Source organism: Antedon mediterranea, chromosome 8 (genome assembly GCF_964355755.1).
Source record: "Antedon mediterranea chromosome 8, ecAntMedi1.1, whole genome shotgun sequence".
NCBI lineage: Eukaryota > Metazoa > Echinodermata > Crinoidea > Comatulida > Antedonidae > Antedon > Antedon mediterranea.
In genome coordinates, this window is record NC_092677.1 from 12,221,632 (window position 1) to 12,234,116 (window position 12,485).

General features: G+C 32.2%; 1 protein-coding gene across 1 annotated transcript in view; it reads right to left on the bottom strand.

The window, feature by feature from the left end:
- Window positions 1-2,584: 2,584 nt before the first annotated feature.
- Window positions 2,585-12,485, bottom strand: part of LOC140057623 (uncharacterized) — a 42,805-nt gene continuing 32,904 nt past the window's right edge. Inside the window, exons 33-34 of the mRNA XM_072103340.1 lie at window positions 8,336-8,384; window positions 2,585-2,713 (exon numbers count right to left, since the gene is read on the bottom strand). Coding sequence (XP_071959441.1) covers window positions 2,662-2,713; window positions 8,336-8,384 — 101 coding nt within the window. The 3' untranslated portion in view covers window positions 2,585-2,661. The remainder of the gene's footprint in view (window positions 2,714-8,335; window positions 8,385-12,485) is intronic.

Sequence of the window (12,485 nt, forward strand, 5' to 3'; positions counted from 1 at the left end):
ATAAAATACCGTTTAGTTTAACATACTGGAACCTTTTTGTTAAGAAATTATATATCCATGAAGTCAATGTGTCGTTTACGCTCATTTCTTTAAGTTTGCGTACTAATGAACCAGGTTCAATGGTATTAAAAGCACTAGAAAAATCTATATACAAACATCTTACATATGATTTAGGCACATCTAAATGTTGGTAAATATTATGTAAGTGGAAGAGCACAGCATCTTCAACACTTCTATTACTCCGATAGGCAAATTGGAGAGGATCGAGAAAAAATTTGGTCTGATCAAGCAACTGCCTGAGTACAATCTTTTTTAGGCACTTACCAACATTGGATGTGATAGCTATTGGCCTATAGTCATTAAGTTCCTTGGGATTTTTTATCTTAGGAATTGGTGAGATACAGGCCGTTTTCCATTGATTGGGCACTGTACCACTTGCTAAACTCTCATTAAAAAGTTTGGTATATATCGGTGCCAACTCTTGGTTGCAGTATTTAATAACACGATTTCCAATTCCATCAGGGCCAGTACTTTTACCAGGCTTTACTTTGGTGAATACATTATGCACATCAACTACATTTATGATTGCATTGTTTACTAATGAAGTCTCATTTTCGCAGATTACTGTGTCTTCATTTTCATTTTTGGTAACTAATATCTCGGATTCAAAACGACGGAAAAAGTTGTTTAAGTCATTAGCGAAGTTTTCACTTCCATGTACACCCAATATGGTTTCTTTGTAGCCGGTTAGTGTTTTAATTGCTTTCCATGCTGCTTTAGGATTTTTGTCTTTAAATTTATTTTCTAGTGTTTTTTTGTATAAGTTCAGTTTGCTATTTTTATACACTTGTTTATTTCCTTTTGAATTTCTTTGACTTTAGGAGTATCTTTTCCTATGCGCTATACGCTTATCTTGTAACAGTTTCCTTAGTTGGTTAGAGATCCATGGTTTTTCATTTGCATACATCTTTTTTGTTACTTTAGGTATAACCATATCAACACAAAAGGATATGTATGATGAGATTGTAGATACACTTACATCAAGAGTATCATCATCATGAGTATCATCAACATCGAGCATAATATCCCAATCAGTACATGCTAGACAGCCACGCAACTTTTCAACCACCTCTGTACTCCACAACTGCTGGTTTTGACTGTTTTAATTTTGACTTGTATTTTGGCATAATATGTATATTGTTATGATCAGAATTTCCAAGTTTTGAACAGATTTTGCTTGTGTATGCATTTTTCACATTGCAGTAGCATAAGTCCAGTGTAGCACTGCCTCTTGTTTCTACAGAGATTGCTTGTTCATAAGTAGGTAGCACATCCTTAAAAGGGCATTTGTTGAAGTCTCCTAGAATTATTTGTGGAGCATCCGGTGCCATTGTTTCATACCGGTGAACAGTACTGGAAATAGTCTCACTCGCATTATCAATATTTGCATTTGGGTGTATGTAGCACACGGTAAGGACAATTTTAGAAAATTCTCATGGTAGATAGAAGGGTCTTGCACTTATGGTCAGTAATTCTATATCCGGCGTACAGAGTTGTTCACGTATCCTCCAGTTACTACACCATGCTTTATTTATATAAAAACATACTCCTCCTCCTCGTTTTTTCCCCGACCCTACAGTTCTATCCGCTCTAGCTAATTCAAAATTACTTAGTACTAGTTCGCTGTCAATAATATTATTATTAAGCCATGTCTCTGTGAAACACATCACTGAGACTTCTCTGTATTCAAACATATGTTTAGAACATGCTCGGAGTTCGTCGATTTTATTTGACAGAGATCTCACATTTCCTAAAATCATCGATGGAAGTGGAGGTTTAGACTTACGTTTTCTAAGGCGCTTTCGAATACCTCCACCTTTACCCCTTTTCCTTAACTTCCCGTGGAAACTGACAATAGTCTTCAGGTTTCGGGCTATCGTGACGCCTGAGCCGCAACAGTTCATTCCTGGCGTAGGATATTGCAATTGATAAAGGCCTAGGCCTAGACATATTTGATACAGAAATCGGCGTGTACAAACAACTCAGAAAAAGACAGACGCATATATAAGTTCCTAAAAACATCTAGAGAAACGTACAGACAGAAAAGTATATATAATGGGTGCATAAAGTGAGAAAAAGAACAATCTTATAGACAAATTTGCCAAAAGTCTGGTCGCCACAGTGCAGCGCCCTATGTCAACATAATGTCAATGACGGCGAAATGTCCCCAATAATGGGGATAGCTATGCAAACAAGTAACAAGTAAGTTATATGTCAACAACATACAATTGTTTATTTATGATGAACATATTGGTTATGATCAAATAAAGATCGAAACGTAGAATCATTGCCTCTCATTATTTGGAGTCAGTTTTATACTATGTTATTTAAACATAATCAGTGCAGCTATACTATTGGTTTTTGGTTGATTAATATTTTGTCTCTTTAGTTTTATTTTGGTACTTACGTTTGTAGTCAAGACCTATGTCAACTCCATCCCATTTCATAGTCCCGTGTGATGAGCGATAGAGTCCCAAGATGGTGGATGATTGTTGATACATGTTCTCTGCAATAAAATAATTTTCCTCTTTGGATTCAATGTAGACCATAAACGAATGTTTTTCAGCGCAAATGGTTGAGATGTCTTCTTTAGTTTTGGTATCATTCCCAAAAATGTACAGACTGTTGCCAAACTCTTCCTGTTTTTCCAATGCTAAAAAAAAAGAGGAATATGTTAAAAATCATTTTTATACTTTGCTATGTACAGTACAATTTATCTCATCCTTCTTTTGGAATCCTTCTATTCAGGGAACTTTATTAAGAGGACATTCTAATGTGAAACAAACAGAGACAATATATACTTCAAGCTACTTGCAAATCACACCCGGAGAAAAATATTGTGGAAAATGAGTTCAGTAGTAAAGCATAAGATTGTTCACACCAAATTCGTACCTGATTCGGGCTCCAAATTCATAGTGATGGATCAGAAAGTCATTTGTATTTTGAAACCAGCAGTGAGTATGAATGACCAACACTCGCGATATTTTTCTCAGGGGGCGGGAACGAATCACGAGTAGCAATATCGTCGACCCATGTTCAGGGGGACACTGTGTTAGGTCCTGAAGGTGTCCCTTTGATAGAGATTCTAATGTGAACAACAGTTGGTAATCCTGATTTAGAGTAAAGCTCTTTCATCAAACTTTATGTGAAAAAAAAGTGTGATGTGCCCATATATGGACATGATGATGTCAAATCACTACCATATTTAAGCATATCACTACCATATCTGGGCACATCATACTTTTTTGACAAACTAGTTTGATAGTGTAGACAAAGCTTTACTCACACAGGCAACAAATCTACTGACATAGATCCTGCAATTCCAATACAATCATTATTTTATATTTATTATTTACCTCCGCCAAGGAGGTATATGTAATCGGTAGCGTGTGTTTGTTTGTTTGTTAGCAGGATTACTCAAAAAGTAATTACAAAATCTTCACCAAAATGAATATACAGATAGATATGTGGTCAAGGACCATTCCATTAAATTTTGGGACCACTTTTTAGTATACTTTTCAGACCTGCTAGTGTTAGAGTGAAAGAGTCTTTAGATACAGATAAACTAACTAACGTTGACACTTTTAAACGATGGGGGCTTATTGCAGACGTCTGTAAAGATGCAGCAATAAATGTAGTAGGATTTAAAGAAACTCGAAGAGCAAATAAAATACAAAATGATGAAATTAAGAAACTTTCTCAGAAACAAAAGAAACTTAGGCTAGAAATAAATGCATGCAAACAAAATGATGATAGGATTAAAATGAAAAAACAACGAAATATAGTACTTAAGGAAATTCATAGTAAGATAAAATATGAGGAAGAAAAAACAATAAGTAGACAAATTGAAGAACTTGAGAAAATAAAAGATGAACCAAATAAAATGTTTCAAGCAATAAGACATCTAAAAAGAACAGAAAAAACGGATAAAAGTTTTGTATACGACTGTAGAAATAGCATAATTACCAATGAAACAGAACAAGTAAAAATTGTAACAAGTTATTTCAGAGAAGTCTATGAGAAGAAAGGAGTTGAGAAGAACCTAGGAATTGATAAGATAAGGATGAAAAATCCATTTAAGATAGAAGAAATTAAATTAGCTGCCAAGAAACTGAAAAATGGGAAGAGCCCAGGGCCAGATGAGGTTCACTCTGAACTTATAAAATATGCACATGACAACATTTTCAGTAGTATTGCAACTATGTTTAATGATATGGTTATGACAGGAAAGGCGCCCCATGATATCACAGAAGGTACCATAGTTCCATTACATAAACCAGGCAAACAAAAGGGTATCGTAAAGAACCTTAGACCAGTTGTCCTCCTAAATATCAGTAGAAAAATTTTGGCCATTTGCCTTATCTATATATAAATTTACGTAAGGGCAAAATTCGATAAATCTCGGTTAATTTATAGAATTTTTACTCGATGGTACATAAAGTTGGTTCATACTTTCGGTACTGATTTTAACCATCTGACATAACCCTGTTTACTAATTAAATTGAGTTAGGTAATTAGTTATTGACGATTAAAACGAATTTAGGTTCAACGATTTGCCCCAAATAGGGGTGTTTTCCGATCGTGGTATACACTGTCTAATGGATGTCCATCTTGAAAAATACCCGCCACAAAAATGCGAGGAGGCTTCGCATTTTCCTATCTCCTCCTACGATAATTGTTTTTAATAGCTGAAAACTGGTTGAACAGCTAGAGTCCAGCATCATAATGTTGAAGACAGGCCGATTTTCTTTAAAAAATACTATTTTGATAGATTTAATATACGATTATACAAATGTATTGATTTGCGATGAATGGAACATCCCAGAGTTTGGTTTAACACAAGTAGGTAAATTTATGAGCCCTTGGTTTAACACATACGGTAGGTAAATATATGGGCCCTTTGAGAATAAACTTGCAATACTTTAACAATACTGTAAATGATATTTCAATCGATTATGACAGTGACAGTTTTAACAAAGTATTAAATCGCAAATGTTTTACTTTATTTAGAGGTATATTATTTATAGGCCTATAAAACATGAAAAAAAATATTTCGTTACTGAGTGGATAAAAAATATATTTAAAAATTGTTCCTCTTTGTACCTATCCGCTTTCCCATCCCTCAACCCTAATGTTACATACAAAACACAAATTGGGTTTCTTTAAATGAGTCCAAATCAAAAATTTAGACTCATTTTGTGATAAGTTTCTCCTTCGGAAGTAATTCCCAGGGTGCTAATTTTAGTTGACTACATAAATCATCGTTTCTATTTATTCGTTTCTGTAAACGACAATGTATTATAGTCCTGCGGTACGTACATTTGAAATCGCCAGTTTTGTTACGCTGAAATTACTGTGTATTCGAGAACCATCTGTGGGCACGACCTAGATGGTACGCGAGCGAAGCGAGCGTACCATCTAGTAAATAGAATTGATGATAAGCTTAGGACCATTATACCACCCTCACAGGCAGCATACTGTAAAGGAAGGAGTGTCACTGAACACGTGTTTACTCTCCGAACACTAGCAGAAAAAGCAATCACATCATCAGACTACGAAATAAATGTACTCATGTTAGACATGAGCAGTGCTTTTGATACTGTAGACAGGAAAAAATTAATTGATATAATATCTCACATCCTTGAACCAGAAGAGCTAAATATTATCAAAATTCTCATAGAACAAGTAGATCTTAGAGTAAGGATTGGAAAGGAAATAGGCGACCCAATTAAATCAAACATAGGAGTACCACAGGGAGACTGTCTTAGTCCCATCCTTTTCATTACATATCTAGCACATATCCTACAAAAATATGAACAAGAGCAACGTCAACAAAAACAATATACATACATATTTTTATTGGATCAACACATGCATATGAGGTAATATTCTACCAATATTGTGTATCACTTTATAAAAAGCTATTTTTAAATTGTAGAAAATTTATTCAAAAATACCCAAAGATGGAAAAGAAATTAACATTTACAAAAACGATAATTACAACCAAAAATTACAATCGAAATGTAGTTAAAAATTTAATATAAATGTCTTTAATAGCTTATTGAAACAGACAGTATGCTGTTCTCTGATGATGTTTTGTCATTGAGCCTTCAGAGGGTGAAATTTGGCCGAATTCGTCCGCCGAGGTCAATGTAATTTTCAAACCCCAGGAAGCTACTATATATTCCCGTACAGCGTACTGTGACATTACTGGACGTGAATCCAGACTACCGTTGAGGATTCGTGGTGATGGTGTTGGTCCAAAATTTATGTTTTCTTTTGATTCGCTTGATATGGGCCATATTTACATTAAACATTCAATATGCAGATGACTTATCTTTTGTATCTACCTCACAAGAATATATAAATGAAATAAATACAGACATTCCACGGTATCTACAAGACTATAATCTAAAAGTTAACCCGTCAAAAACCGAAGATTTTAAAATAAAAAGGAAAGGAAATGAAGACTGGCGAAACTGCAAATTCCTTGGAAGTAAATTGGGAACCAGAGAGGATGTTAATAACAGAAAACGTCTCGCATTAGCAGCTTTCAGCAAGATAAATCCCATACTCCAAAATAGAAAAATAACAATAAACCTGAAAATGAGAGTCTTCAACGTATACATTACAAGCATCTTTCTGTATAACTGTGGACAATGACAGCATCACTAAAAAGCGAAATCGATGTCTTTCAAAGAAAATTCCTAAAGAGAATAATAGGTATAAGGTGGCCGGAGAAAATAAAAAATGAAGATTTGTACAAAAGAACAGGAGAAAATGAGTGGAGTAAGAACGTAAAGAAAAGAAGGCTGACATGGTATGGTCACCTGCTCCGTTTAAATAAAAACACACCAGCTAAGATCGCACTCGGAGAGGCTCAGAGAAAGACCAAAAAACCAAAAGGAAGACCAAAAACAACATGGATGGCAAACATAAAAAAGGAAACAGAACTTTTCACACGCGGACCTATACACATGCTTGCTCAAAAACGTACTGAGTGGCGAACACAAGTGAGACGCGCAATGTCTAACGACGATTAGCGTTTTAGGAGGAGTGTTAAAAGATAGGACAGAATTTTTCAAAAGCCGGCGAGCAGTCTTAAAGTATTAACAAGTAAACTGAAATTGCATTTTCTCGAGAACTACTTGTCCAAAAAACTTCATTTTTGTACAAGAGGCAAGAGTTATAATTTGTGATTTGAAATTTTGAAACAAAATTTGATTTAAAGTGCACGTTTTTTGATGCGAGTAGCTTAAAAAACCATATTCACTCGTTTGATTTTGGCGTTGCTGTTCTATTGTTAGTCAACTGAAGCTATTGTTAATTGAAAGGCTTGTTACATTACACCAAACTCGCATACACATGCTTGTAGTGAAATTAGCCTAAATCACAAACAGCATTAAGACACACAAATATATATATTTTTTTTTTTTTACCGGAGAAATCTTATGTAGGAGAATTTTACAGTAGGCGGAGGTATGCACTCTCAGAGTGGCTTTCTAGTTTGTTATATCTTTGTTAATTTTGTATTTTTATAGTTTATTTTGTATTTTCTGTTTGTATGTTTGAGGGTCCCTAATGATCAGCTCATGCTGGATGGATCACCCTCGTAAAATATTATTGAAATAAATGAATAAATAAATAAATTTCATAACATCATATAAACAAGGCATTCATATACAAATGCCAATACCCTTGTAGCACTTTGTAAATTGTCTGAAGCGGATTTTGAGGGAGTGCATCAGGCGCATGCCCACCTTATATTTCATGTAGAAAAATTGAAAATACACAAACGTAACATAAGTTGGGGACCCCTCATAAAACATCTCAAAATAAACGTGAATAATTCATTTATTCAATTTACATGTACATAAGGTTTGATGTAAAAATTTACCTGGCTACAATTCGCTATGCAGATGTTGGCCGACTGAATAGTCGATTGGTTTAGACTATGAATGAGAACATGCTTTGAAGTTTAGTTTTAGTTTCAGTTTAGTTTAAGTTGTTTTAAAACTATGTTTAAATGTGCCGTAGGGCCCCTCGGAAAAGCAGTTTTATTTTATTACTGAGAGGACTACCCTACTGAAAGAAAACGAAATAAAATAAAATAAAAAATAATGCATGTCGATGTATGGGGTTCAAATCCCATGAGCAACAAGTCACACAAATCCCAATCAGGTCTCAAGCTATTGTTTGTGCTAATGTTGGATATTAAATAATCGCACAATATTAAACACCAAACATTTGAAAATTTTAAAATAAATATACTTACCAACTGCATTTGCAAATAATGTTGCAATGACATTCAATGCCAACCAAACCTGAAATAAAAAACATTAATATAATAAAACCCTTTGAATAAACATGAACACAAATCGACAAGCAAACAAATAATATAAACATTTTTGTAATTAAGATTTTAACAGTGGCATGCAATGGTAAAGTTAAGTTGACTATTTCTATTGGCTTATAAGGAAAAGATACCTAGCCAATGATAGAATAGAAGGGCTCTAGTTTAACCAATCAAGATAGAGTCACCAATTCATGAAATCAGCCAGTAACAAGCTGTCATTAATTTGCCAATAAAAGAAAGGGTATACCATTAGACACATAGGTGGAATTATTATTATTGTTCAGGTTTTTTCATAGGTAAGAACAGAAAGATATATATAAATTTACAGGAAAATTCGTGTAAATCACGCATTACTTGATGGTATATAAAGTTGGTTCGTACTTTAGGTACTGATTTTAACTACCTAATATAATCCTGTTTACTAATTAAGTTAGATAGTTATTGACAACTAAAACAAATTTAGCTTGAACAATTTGCTCCGATTGTGGTATACACTGTCTAATGGATGTCCATGCTGAAAAATACCTGCACACAATAATACAAGGATGCTTTGCATTTACCGATCTCCTCCTACGATAATTGTTATTGATAGTTCGAGTACAGCATCATAATGTTGAAGACAAACCAACTTTCTTTAAAAAATACTATTTTAACAGATAATAACTGAATAAATGTATATGAACTAGAAACAGATTTAATATATGTTTATACAAACGTATTGTTTGGAAATGAATGGAACATTCTAATCTCATATAAACACATATACAAATAAACTTTATTATACGTTTGTATTAATCAATAATTACAAAAAAAAAACGTTGTAGTGGTGTATTGTAACATGCTACTGTACTGTTTCAATCAACTGATAGTGACAGTTTCAACAAAGTATTAAATCACAAAATGTTTTACTATGTTTACTGGATACATTATTTATAAAACATGAAAACAAATAAATTTCTGTTGAGTTGATAAAGAATATATTTAAAAATTATTCCTCTTTGCATCATCTGTCTCACATCTCTCAACCCTAATACATACAAAACATGAATTGGGTTTGTTTAAATTTCACTAACAAATTTGGACTCATTTTGTGAAGTAATTCCCAGGGTACTAATTTTAGTTGACTACATAAATCACTGTGTCTATATTGTTTGTTCCTGTAAACGACAAGTATTATATTCCTCTGCGGTACCAAACTGAGCATTGCATGCATTTAAAAATTGACAGTTTTATTTACGCTTAAATTACTGTGGGCATGACCTAGTTAAAGTAATTTTTCAAATTCTTAAAAAATGTATTGCATTCCCAAAAAAGGAAAAATAAGAATGAATAAAATAAAACTTTGTGGCATTACAAATTTTGTAGTTTTAAGAAAAAAAAGTATGTTTATAAAAAAAAATATATATATAAAAATACCAGTTTATTATTGTTAATTATTAGGTTTACCATTTATTTTTAATTTTTAAATTACACTTAAATGGTTTTTTCGAGATCTCATTTTTTCTCAAAGTTAAAATTTATTATCCAACATTAAATATGGCCTATTTAACAACATAAAGTTGTAATTATTTTTTCAGGGTGTACAAAATATATCTTTAAACTTCTTAGTGGAACCCAATCAAAATAACGATACAAGATTCCTGTTATATATTTAACTAAAAATATTCATACAGTATGTACTAGCCACTTTGAAGCCTATATATATGAACTTACACTTTAGGTGTATAAAGCTGTCTACAATATCAAACTAGTTTGTAAAAAAAAAAATATGGTAGTGATATGACCAAATATGGTAGTAATATGACATCATCAAGTCCATATATGGGCACATCAAATTTTTTTGTCACATAAAGTTTGATAGTGTAGACAAGGCTTTAGACAGGTCACTCGCAAAAAAAACTCAGTCAGCTACTCTCTTGTTTCGCATAAGAAGTGAAGGATTTAAGGAGCTAAATCTGCTGATTTACCCAGTGGAATATGCCTTATTTTGACTACTAGGTTAAAACAATTTTCCTTAAATATTGTGGCATTACAAATACAATTTCTGGCGGGTAGGGGATCAATGGCTATCAGGTCCTCACAATAAATTCAATTTTATAGAAGCCCTTTCTGAACTTAGGGGGATGGACCTGTTCATAGTTTATCAGTTTTAAACATTTTATTGGAATGAAATTGTCCTTGAAAATACATAGACAGGAAAATTAACCAAAATTTATGCTTTTAATTCTGCTGGTAAACTTAGATGTAAACTTGGAGTCTCCCACTTTTCTTTAAAGATGTATTGTCCCCCAAAAAATTAAGATTAATTTAATCATACTTTGAATAGGTTATTTTGTAGTTTTAATAAATGTAATCACTTCCATAGAAAAAAAATGTTTTCACCTATAAAATAACAAAATAAATGGTTAAATTCGACCAAAAACCCATGGCTGGCAGCCAATTTGACTATTTTTTGCTTTAAATTACACTTTTTCAGGTAAATACATTCTGTTTTTATTCATTTTTTGGTCATAGTGGAACTATTATGATATTAAAATGGCATATACAACCACAAATGTTTTAAGAATTGTTTGTTTAAGTGGACAATACATCTTTAAAATATTTTTAATGTTAAAGTACATTTTTTAAATATATAAATTAGAAAAACTTACATTACGAAAACCAGGCTGCAATAATGTCATGGTGATTTTACTAACACATACTTTTCAGAAATTGAATAGCCATCACAACCATTCTTTAAGACGACCAACTCGGTTATGCATACAAAAATGCCGACGCTTAACTATATCAAGCAACAACTGCGTATTAAAACTTTGTGTCAATAAATTATTTAATATTATTTAATATTCTTTAAAATCGTGCTTAAATTTTAATATCTGTATGCATATTTTTTTTTTTTTGCATGCTCTAAATACATACATAATTCAAAAGATGATGGCGTAAGAAAATATTGATTTTGTTTAATGTCATGTGCATATAACTGTGTTTCGGTAATACATGTTGGAATATTAATTATAATAATAATCAAATTTTGAACAACGTTAATTAAAAGTTGTTTATTGTGTTTACTAAATGTGTGTAGATAATTAATATAATTTAATTTAATGATTATTTATTTTTTATTTCGGTTTCGGTATAGATATCTCAATATTAATATTTTAAAATTTAAATAATACTAGTGGGTAAAAATGAATATACTGCAACCCAAAAATTGGGTTGCACGCTCCTTCGTCTTAAACTTGGAATATTAGTCTCTAATACTATTGTTAGGCTTCGAGACATAAAGATCCATTTTTGGATTATGTTCAAAGATTGCAATACAATATCTCTATGGTTCAGACAAGCGGCTGAGTCAAACCCGAAGCCGCGGTCTCTGAAGGTTTGAACAAACTCTGCTTTCCCAAGTGCCCTTTTTAAACTAAAGACTAGCAACAGTATGATAATGCTTAACTAGCCTAAGTTATGACGATTTTTGTGAAAAAGGTTCCTCCGGTAGATATTCTGGCCTTGGGCAAATTTATGTTCACTAAAATAGCTGTATTATTATTATTTATAAGTTGAGGCTCGAATTTGAATTATAATTAGTTATAATTATGATGGATTATGATAATTGCAAGTTAATGTACTCAAGTTATGTGATGCAGCATACTAATGTACATTGTGTATAATAGAATAAAAGAGTTCAAACTACCTATATGAATAAATTAGATATATGTTGTGACTTGCTATAACGTGACTACACAATCATTATGATATAAATATTCACGACGACCACAATATTATTAGAAAAATTTGAATTTTATTACTGTACTATTGATTTTGGGGTAGTTAAACAAAATTATTATTTTTCTCAGTATTGTCAATAAAACTTGTTACCAGAATTCTGAAAGGTTTATGAGTTTATGAAAAAATAATACAAATAAGTAATAATAAATTAAAAATAGAAAAAACAATTTTTAATTATATCCAAATTCTTATATTTTCTGTCCATCAGAAATGTATATTTAATTTTCTTAACATTTTGACTGAATTATGACAAATTATATCTTTTAAATTTTTAATTTTTTGT